This window comes from Nicotiana tabacum, chromosome 22, assembly GCF_000715075.1.
Source record: "Nicotiana tabacum cultivar K326 chromosome 22, ASM71507v2, whole genome shotgun sequence".
NCBI classification, from domain to species: domain Eukaryota; kingdom Viridiplantae; phylum Streptophyta; class Magnoliopsida; order Solanales; family Solanaceae; genus Nicotiana; species Nicotiana tabacum.
Window position 1 is genome coordinate 22,747,823 of NC_134101.1, and position 10,678 is coordinate 22,758,500.

A 10,678-nucleotide genomic window follows, 5' to 3' on the forward strand; every position below is an offset into this window, starting at 1 on the left:
TCGTGTTTGTACGATCCTTTGCTGGTAATTCCGACGTCTCGATATGGTCCTTCCTAATTCGGTACCAACTTCCCCCCATTCGGGTTTCGGGTATGCAGTGTTACTTTTCTTAACACCAAGTCCCCGTTCTTGAAGTGTTGGAGGTTGGCTCTTCGGCGGCCAACCGGACTAGGGCGGCCACACGCCTCTCATCCAATAGTTTCAGGCTTGTGCTCATGGGCTCACCGTTTGATTCTTCGGTCGCATATCGGAACCTGAGGCTCGGTTCTCCCACTTCGACCGATATTAATGCTTTGACACCGTAGACCAATAAAAATAGGGGTGGCCTCAGTACTAGACTTCGAAGTTGTACGGTATGACCACAAGACTTTGGGCAGAATTTCCTTCCATTTCCCTTTGGCATCGGTCAACCTCTTTTTCAGGTTCTGGAGTATGATAGGGTGATAGGGTGTCGATAATATCTTTTTAATCTTGTGGTCTTCAAAAACTTTCTTACCTTGCTGCCGATGAATTGTTTCCCATTATCACACACGATCTCGGCTGGTATCCCGAACTGTCATATTATGTAGTCCCAAATAAAGTCAGTGATTTCTTTTTCCCGTACTTTCTCGAATGCTTGAGCTTCGACCTATTATCCCGAATGTTATTATCCCGAATGCTTGAGCCTTACTAGGTGTTCACGACAGGGGACCGACGATGTCCATTTCCCATTTCATGAACGGCCATGGGGACAAGACCGAATGGAGTAGCTCTCTAGGTTGATGGATCATCGGTGCGTGTCTCTGACAACCATCGTATCTTCGTACAAAGTCCTTTGCATCTTTCTCCATGTCAATCTAATAATAACCGGCTCTGATTAATTTTCGAACCAAAGATTCCGCCCCCGAATGATTTCCACAAGTGCCTTCATGAACTTCTCTTAAGTCATATTCGGTATCTCCCGGTCCTAAGCATATGGCGAGCGGGCCATCGAACATTCTTCTGAATAGAGTCCCTTCAGACAGGCTAAACCTGGCCGCCTTCGTGCGCAGAGCTCTTGATTATTTAGGATCTAAGGACAACTTCCCGGTCTTCAAATAATCTATGTATTTGTTCTTCCAATCCCAAGTTAAACTTGTCGAGTTTACTTCAGCGTGGCCTTCTTCCACCACCGACTTCATGAGCTGTACGATTGTTCCTGAACTGAATTCGTCATCGTCAATCGATGATCCCAAGTTAGCCGGGGCATCAGCCTCGCTATGGGGCATGTGTTGCAAGGTCCATTCCTTGAATTGATGCAGCATTACATGCAACTTGTCTAAGTACCTTCGCATCCGTTCATCTTTTAATTCGAACGTCCCATTGAATTGATTTACCACAAGGAGGGAATCACACTTAGCTTCGATCACATCGGCCCCAAGGCTTTTAGCCAATTCGAGACCTATAATCATGGCCTCATACTCGGCCTCGTTGTTAGTCAATTTACCAGTTCTAATAGATTACGTAACTATGTTGCTCGTAGGTAGTTTCAGCACGATGCCGAGCCCGGACCCCTTTGCGTTGAAAGCACCATCCATAAAGTGGTCCAAACTCCCGAGGAAACCCCCGAGGTCAACAATAATTCCCTTTCTACTTCAGGTATTAAGGCCGGCATAAAGTCGGCTACGAAGTCTGCCAAAATTTATGATTTGATGGCGGTTCGAGGCCGATACTCGATATCGTACCCGCTAATTTTCACTGCCCATTTGGCCAATCAGTCCGAGATCTTGGCCTTGTTCATGATATTCCTCATTTGGTAAGATGTCACAACACATATTGGGTAGCATTGAAAGTATGGTTTTAACTTTTTGGTGCCGCTTAGCAAAGTGAGCGCCAATATTTCCAGGTGAGGATACCTTTTTTCGGTCTCGCCTAGAGTTCTACTAACATAGTAAACATGAAATTGCGTACCTTCCTCTTCACGAACTAGGACTCCACTTACCGTCACCTCGGATACCGCCAAGTAAAGGTACAATTGCTCATCCACCTTCGGAGTATGGAGCAAGGGTGGACTCGAAAGGTACCGTTTGAGTTCTTCCAAAGCCTGTTGGCACTCCGGGGTCCAAGAAAAGTTATTCTTCTTCTTAAATAGTGAGAAGAATCGATAGCTTTTTTCTGAGGACCTCGATATGAACCGGTCCAGGGCGGCTATATGCTCGGTTAGCCTCAGAACAGCCTTAACACTGTCCACCACGGTGATGTCATCTATAGCTTTAATTTTATCGGGATTGATTTTGATCCCCCGGTTGGACACCATGAACCCGAGAAAAAACTCATTAAATTCCATATAGCTAACATAGATTATTTTTCTTGGTCCCTTCTTGACAACATAGTTTCGTATGCCATGTTAAATTCGTTCAACACCCGGATCGCCGACACTATTTGATCTTATAGCCCCAACTGTTCTACGACCCTCAATCTGTTGATGTTGGCCGAGCTACCTGGATCAATCAACACACGTTTGACTCGAGATTTGTTGATAAGTACGGAAATTACCAGTGCATCGTTATGAGGTTGTACGATGCCCTCTGCATCCTCATCGCTGAATGAAATGGTCCCTTCCGGTATATAACCTCGGGCACACTTCTCCCTAGTGATCGACACTTTGGTGCACTTTATCACTGGCCCTTGGGGGACATCGACCCCTCCAATGATCATGTTGAAGACGTGTTAGGGTTCCTCTGGTTCAGTCTGTTTGTTGGCGTCCCTGTTTCTGAAGTGGTTTTTAGCTCGATCACTCAAACATTCTCGCAGATGTCCGTTATTAAATAACCGGGTAACTTCTTCTCTCAATTGTCGGCAATCCTCGGTCCTGTGGCCATGAGTGCCATGATACATACACATCGGTTAGGATCTCTCTGGGTAGGATCAGACTGCAATGGTCGAGGCCACTTGGTCTCTTTGATGCGCTCGGTGGCAGATACGATGTTGGATGCATCAACGTTGAAGTTATACTCTAATAATCTTGAAGTTTCCCTTCCCCCGAGCGGCCTGTCCAAACCATTTTTGCTCATCAGGCCTCGGCTATTGAGCCCGATCGTTTCTCCTTTCGTTCCTTGTAGAGTTACGCCCGGACCCGTTTCCCCTTCGATCTGTGCTGTATGGTTGATACCGATCTCGAGCCGGCCTTGATTCATGACCGACGACCCTCTTAGGTCTGTCTTCAGTTCCGATGGGGTAAACAGACCTGGAAGGAGCTTCGAGTTGGTCATCCTCGACTCTGATTTTTGACTGGTACTTGTTGGGGACGTCGGCCCAAGTTACTACCGGATATTCTACCAAATTTTGTTTCATCTGCTACGAAGCTAAGGAGCTTCGGCGGTCGAGTCCCTGAGTAAATACCTGAACGACCCAATCGTCCGCAACCGGAGGCAGGTCCATCCGTTCTATTTGACACCTTGACGCGAACTCTTTGAGCATATCGTTAGCCCTTTGCTTAACTTTGAAAAGGTCCGATTTTCTGGTCTCGACCTTGATGGATCCGGCATGAGCTTTTACAAAAGAATCCGCTAGCATAGCAAACAAATTAATGAAATTTGGGGGCAAGTTGTGGTACTATATCATCGCTCCCTCTGACAGAGTCTCCCCAAACTTCTTTAATAACACCGACTCGATTTCGTCATCTTCCAAGTCGTTACCTTTGATGGCTCATGTGTAAGATGTCACATACTCATTTGGATCCATGGTTCCGTTATATTTTGAAATATCGGGCATACAAAACCTCTTCAAGATTGGTTTTGGTGCCGCGCTAGGAGGGAAAGGCTTTTGAACAAATTTCTTGGAGTCCGGGCCTTTCAATATCGGAGGCGCTCCTGGGATTTAATCAACTCGGGAATTGTATGTCTCTACCTTCTTATCATTTGCCTCGATTTTATTTTCACCAAATTCCACTCGTTTCGTTAGCGCCTCTAGCATTTTCATTTCTTCGGGGCTGACACTGGACTCAGCTTCGCCCGGCCTTTCGGTGACCTATTCATTTCTTTGGGCATTTTCCCGGGGCGATTTGGGCTCAACTCTGCTAGGGGCGCGACTTTAATTTTGCAGCTGCACTATTGCCACTTGCTGAGCCTGTAGCATTTCGAAGATCGATTGTAGACTGACCCCGTTGTCTTCACCTTCAGGTGCTCCTTGAGTCGTTGGTCGGGCTCCTCCGCGAATGCTGTTTACGGGGTCGGTAGGAAGGTTGGCATCGATGGCCACATGTGAGTTAGCATCGACTGGGTCTACGATCGGGACCCCGTTGGGGTTAGCAGGGGTACCTTATTGCTAGGCGTCAAATTGTTATTTTCGCCATGATGGTCAGACCCATCCTCAACGTTCATGTGAGCGGATTAAGAATTTGACATTTTTAAGATAATCTGAAATTGAGACCTTAAAGAACAAGTGTAAAATAGAGTGTGTTATCGAGATTTGTATCAAACTACCACTATTATCCTTAACCCCCACGTTGGGCGCCAAACTGTTTACCCTTAAAAATGGATAACAATTGAATTTATATGCGGTTTTAAGGATATGTGGACTAATTCAATACATGTGATCAATAATGTTAAATAAATGAATTGAAGACAGAATAAATAATCAAACCAGTAGTGATGTTAGATCCGAGCTCGGGTCTGAGCTTAGTAACTGTTCTGCCCTCGATTCGAAGCCAAATACTTATGAAGAACTATGAGCAAAAATAAGAATAACTTTTAGAAGCAGAGAAAACAAGTGTATATTGCCTTGATATGCGTGTTACAATGTGTCTATTGAACAATAAACTTTCATTTTATATAGTAGGGGAGTTTTACCCTAAGTACAATTCTAAGAAAGGTAAAAATCTTCTCTTTCGTTAATCGTTGATCCGTTGTCGATACGGGTCGAGATCCACGCCGTGATATCCGGTTGGGTGCGGATATCAAGGCCCTTCGTTAGTCGTGTATAACCGTTTGGTTATGCCTTCCGAGGTCTTGGAGCCCGAACCGGATTTGGGGGGCGTTGTCTCGATGGCCCCGATGGTAAGCACTTCGTTCGGGCCTTAATACGAGAGGTTCTTAGCTTCGATCCTGATTTTATGTAGTTATGTCCTTGCTTCGTTTGCCCCCACCGGGAAATCAGGGTACTCACTAGCCCCGGTTTTACCCCGTATACAATCTAATTGTCCAATTATCCGTGGAGTACAAGAAAAGGGCATTTGAAGAAATTAGTTCCTCCATACAAGATATCAACGGAAAGACGGAGAAATTGCCAAATGTTTAAAAAGGTGAATGATCAATTTAATGTGGACAATATTTACACAAATTATCACAGGATGGTAGAGCAACAACAAGTCAAAGAGAGTCACAATCAGTTTTGATTCTTCGATGGCCTTATGACACGACTAATTCGATATTAAAAAGATTTAAATTCATAATGCTAATGACAACAAAGTTTTCACATCCAAAATAAAGGGTACTGAAATGCATAAAATAGTAGCAGAGTACATCTCAACCTTTATTACAAAACTAGTACTAGTACGACTTACAACTCTAGCACGAACTCGAAGAGTCAAAGTTTGTGGACGATTATCTGAGCACCATACTGAGGTCTCATAATCAGAGTCAATAGAGGGGCATGAGTGTAGGAAGGAGAGAGCTCAAACCAAAAGCGCTGCAGAATTTGAGATAAAATTAGCTTGGCTTCTAACATGCCAAAGTTCATTCCAATGCACATCCGAGGACCCCAACCAAACGGAAAATACATCTGCTCTTTTGCAGCTTTCGATACCCCTTCTGAGAACCTCTATGGATTGAACATTAACGCATCGTCTCCCCATACATCTGGATCGCGGTGAACTAGATGAGTAGGCACGCACACTTGTACTCCTGCTGGAATTGTCATGTCTCCCAATTTGGTGCTCTTTGACGTGCTTCGAATAAGAAATATCGCTGGATATAATCTCAATACCTCTTGGAATATCATGTTTATCTAGTGATCGATCATTAGCAGAACGAGGAAGATATCATTAGAATTTTGAAACTTTTAGAAATATAGGACATGAAAAAAGTATACTAATTATTGCTATTACTTACTAATTTTAGCTGATTTAAGTCATCAAACTTTGGTTTATTTTTCCCAATGACTTGAAACACTTCTTTCCTAGCTTTGTCTTGCCACTCAGGATGCATGCTCAAGACCACCATTGTCCAAGAGAGCAAAGCTGTGGTTGTATCTTGACCTGCAAAGTAGAATTCTTTACATTCTTCAATCACATCCTCGGTCGTTAGTCCTCCAGCTTTAGACTTGTTATCTGCATTTCTTGCTTTTAGGAGTAAGCCTAAAATATCATCATTGTCTGAAATTCCTCCTCGTACGGCATCTTCTCGCTTCTCTATTATTCCTCTTATCAAAGATATAACTTTCTTGTGGATGTACTTTGCTTTTCTGTTTGAAGCCGTAGGAAGAAATCTGCATAAAATCGAAACAAGTTATGACACGAGGATCCAAATGTTGAATGGAAAAGTATTTCTGCTTAGTTATTCTATAGGATTTCACTACAAATGCACCTTAGCGAGGGAAAGAAAGGGTGAACGGAGATGCCAAAATTAGCTCGCACTGCTCCTTTTGAAGTAGGAAAACTGACCTTCCTTCTTCAATGTTGCTACCAAAGGCAGCTCTTGATATTACATCTCCACCTAAGTTTAGAAACTCGTTTAACACATCCAAATCACAACTTCCTGTTTTGCCAACCAATTCCTCCCATCTATTTAACATTTCATCACAACACATAGCAAATGCTGGGAACATCCTCTGTAAGACAAGCATATACATATTAAGAATTTTAAGTTATATGCCCAGTAAAATTAGTAACTAACCTCCATTATCACTAATTAAACTACAGTGTAAACTTAAATCCAAAATATGAAATACCATTGTCTAATTTAGAGTTCAACCAAGAAACTAAGACTAAACAATTAGTAACAATACCTTTAACTTCTCTGCATGAAAGGCAGGGTTGAGTAACTTTCTGTGGGTGTCCCACTTTTCTCCGTCATAACTCGCAAGTCCAGTAACAAACAAGTGGATAAAAGCATTAGCTTCAGGCTTGTGGAATTCATTATATCTGTTCAGCAATTCTCGAATTAGCTTTGGATCTGTAACTGTCACGCGAGGTGTTGGTCCATACCACAGCACAAAAATTTTCTCTGCTTCACATTCTCATTAGTTAGTATGCATTGTACTCGTGTTAGAAAACATTTAACTTTATAAAAATTGTCACACTATTAAGTTGTCTATTCACAATATGTTAAACCAGTAATCTGGAAAATGAAGACGTGCAACATGCTACAACAGTTAAAGAACACGAAACAATGTAAATATTCTTTTTAATTACTGCTGGTGTATATAAGTTAAATTTACTAAACAATGTAGGCAATGGGGAAAATTTGGACTTACTGTAAGTGTTAGCAACATGCAGAAGAAAAGGATTAACCCAGGGTATGATATCATGAGTTAAGAGGGGTTGTTTCTTGGCTTCTTTAGACATTTTCATTATCTCTTTAAGGTTCCCAAACAGCAATTTGTAGGGATAGCCATAGATGCCTTCCTTCTTCAGCTTCTTCTCTATCATCTTTGGCCACCACCATATTGTATACAGCAATTTTGCACAAAAAATGGCCACCAAAATGGCAACTGTTTCAGCAATTAGTGTTGCAGCAGCCATAGATTTTTATGAACTGAATAGCGAGACTATTCTCTTGAGTGCAGAACAAGGATAAGAAGACTTTCTAAATTACACGGGGGAGAAGAGTTTATACCTTGGAACACATTGAAAAAAGAAAAAAATTAATGGAACTTGAACTCAGTGTATACATTTACTAAGTGGGACACGTGGAAGTTGGAAAATAGATGTTTGGTAAGCTTTTTAATATGCTTCTTAAATGTTCAAGTGAAACACATTTGAAGAACAAAACAAACTTCGTTACCTGAGACATTTCTTTAATCCTAATTCAGTCATTATAAGTCCAAATTAGGGTGTACGAATGAATCCATAATTTTTGTTAAATTATATATTTTATGTACTTATTTTTAAACCGATCTAATATTATTTACTGGCCCCCATTTTTCAAAGAGGTTGAATGATTTACTTGGTTTGCGAGGATTCTCAGCTACTTCGTCTCAATCAGCTGTCTTCGGTCTTTTGTAATGAACAAGATTTAGAAGTTGTACCCTGCGCTTGTGTAGTGGTTCGGAGCTGTTGAGCATTAGTTGGAAGCTGAGAGATTGAAGTTCTGAAGTTTTACATTTTAGCCTAAGCAGAAGTTTCAATTTGTTCAGATTAGCCTAGTTATAGTTATTTTAGAATTTTCAGAAACCACTATTGTTTAGTGGCTATTAACTTCCTATAACTATCATATACATAATTACTTCCTATAGCTATTATTCAGTTATTACGATAGTATATTCATATGTATTCGAGCTGCTTTCATGAATACAACGGCAAAAAGTATCTAAAATCAGGGCAATTCAGTTGTACCCGCATGTATTCACATGTATTTGCGCCATGTATTCATGAATACAACAGTAAAAAAAGCCTAAAATTAGGACAGTCCAACTGTACGCGCATGTATTCACATGTATTCGCGCTACTGTATTCAGTGAATACAACAGTAAAAAGCGCCTAAAATCATGGCAGTCCAGCTGTATGCGCATGTATTCGCGCCATGTATTCATGAATACAGCAGTAAAAAACTCCTAAAATCAGGGCAATCCAACTGTACGCGCATGTATTCACATGTATTCGCGTTGCTGTATTTATGAATACAGTTGTATGTGCATGTATTTACATGTATTCGCATCAAATATTCATAAATACAGTAACTGCAATCCCTTAAAAGTGGGTATGTCCAGCTGTCTAAAAGAGAGGAAAAATATAAATAGCTTATTTCATGTCTTATTTTATTCCTCAATAGTAGTATATACTATAAAATACTTATTTTATAATAAAATATAAAAAATAGTTATAGAAAATAATATTTTAAAATGATTGAAGCTAAAATCTACTTTATTAGAGTTCCATTTTAGACAAGGTGAGTTGCTCTGATTGTAAGCACCCTCCACTTCCAACCAAGAGGTTGTGAGTTCGAGTCACCCCAAGAGCAAGGTGGGGAGTTCTTGGAGGGAAGGATGCCGAGGGTCATTTGGAAACAGCCTCTCTACCCCAGGGTAGGGGTAAGGTCTGCGTACATACTACCCTCCCCAGATTTCACTAGTGAAATTATATCGAGTTGTTGCCATTGTTAATGGTGAGAACTGCAGGTACACGTGTCTCTAGTCTCTACCCTTCTAGAAAAAAGAAGTTAATGATAAGAAAAGTAGAGGTGCAAAATTATTTATACGGATAATCTAAACGAGATTTGATAAAATATCAAATCGTACGATCGGAATTCTTTGGTCGCTGACACAAGATTATCGTATTGATGTTAATTTCAATTTTCAAATAATTGCACTATTGACGTACCACGTGTTATGCATGCAGATGAAGAAGGGGACCAAGTCATATAATACACTAGTAAACCTACCCGCGTTTTGCGCGGAGTTTCAGAAACATTAATAAAATTAAAAAAAATTATCAAGTTAATAACAAATGTAAATATTATCCCTGTTTTTATTAGAAATAAATTCGCCAATAAATAAACTACATTTGGTTTAATTCATCAATTTAGTTCATTTGTAGCAAATAATCTATGTGATGTATAGTAAATTGTATATTACCAATGAAGATTATTTAAGTTTTATCTAATTAAGAAAGTACAAGACTAATAAAAATAAAAAATAAAATTAAAATAAAAGTTGCATAGATTCTTAAAACTACTAACTACACAAATAAAATAAATTAAATTATTGTTAGTTGCATATTGAGAAACTGAAATTTTTTATGAGAAAAAATATATACTTTCGGAAAAAAGAATATTAGGAGGATCTCCTCCTCTTACCTTGCAACATAAATGTTAAAACTTTTATTCCGTTAATTTATTGCATTATTCTGGTAGTTAAAGCATGCTTTTATGATATACATTTAATTGAGTAACTACAATATTAAATTAGAGATAATGACACAGTTTAAAGAATAAAAATTCACCAAGCATTCACAGGACCATTCAATCTTTTTAATAAAAATATCTGTCAATAACACTTAAGAAAATAAGAACCAAAATTAATTGTGTGTAAATCCTAAGATTAGAATAATGAGTATTGCTTGACAGTTGATTATAAACTTCAATAAGTTTTCAATCATCTATAGTATAAACCCGAAAATCAAAAATACTTTATTCATAAAGTTACTAACTCGTTGTCTAGTGATTTTTAAACTACTAAATGTATAACATGTGATTTTCTAAATTAATTAGATTACATAATGTTAACTTAAAGTTACCTACAAATTGTCAATGTCGTAGATTAATGCCTAGTGAATTGAACTTTTGAAGTTCTTGGCACAACCTTCATAATACAAGTAAAACTTTACGATGATCGTGGTAGAATTATCTTTGTTCCTCAAGAAAGGTCACAACGTCACACTTTTTCTTTGTAGGGCTATTCTTCTTTTGATCCCATCCTTATTTGCTTTTGTTTCTTCCTTTTTCTTTTGAACACCAAAAGTAATTAAATCTTTGAGTATTATGAAAACACGAAAAGAAACTGA

General features: G+C 39.6%; 1 protein-coding gene across 1 annotated transcript; it reads right to left on the reverse strand.

Moving 5' to 3' along the window:
- Positions 1 to 5,344: 5,344 nt before the first annotated feature.
- Positions 5,345 to 7,817, reverse strand: LOC107832741 (cytochrome P450 CYP72A616-like). Its single transcript, XM_075244357.1, has 5 exons — positions 7,432 to 7,817; positions 6,964 to 7,181; positions 6,620 to 6,786; positions 6,069 to 6,444; positions 5,345 to 5,964 (listed from the first exon to the last, which is right to left on the reverse strand). Exons 1-5 carry the CDS (start codon positions 7,697 to 7,699, stop codon positions 5,779 to 5,781), a joined length of 1,215 nt encoding a protein of 404 aa, XP_075100458.1. The 5' UTR covers positions 7,700 to 7,817; the 3' UTR covers positions 5,345 to 5,778.
- Between the last annotated feature and the right edge of the window lie 2,861 nt (positions 7,818 to 10,678).

What these genes read in the sequence shown, in the direction of transcription:
- LOC107832741 (XM_075244357.1), bottom strand. Translation starts at nt 7,699, where the DNA reads ATGGCTGCTGCAACACTAATTGCTGAAACAGTTGCCATTTTGGTGGCC. An exon ending in GCATGTTGCTAACACTTACA is followed by an intron (nt 7,182 to 7,431) that starts GTAAGTCCAAAT and finishes AATGTGAAGCAG; the next exon opens with AGAAAATTTTTGTGCTGTGG. An exon ending in ACTTAAATCAGCTAAAATTA is followed by an intron (nt 5,965 to 6,068) that starts GTAAGTAATAGC and finishes ATCGATCACTAG; the next exon opens with ATAAACATGATATTCCAAGA.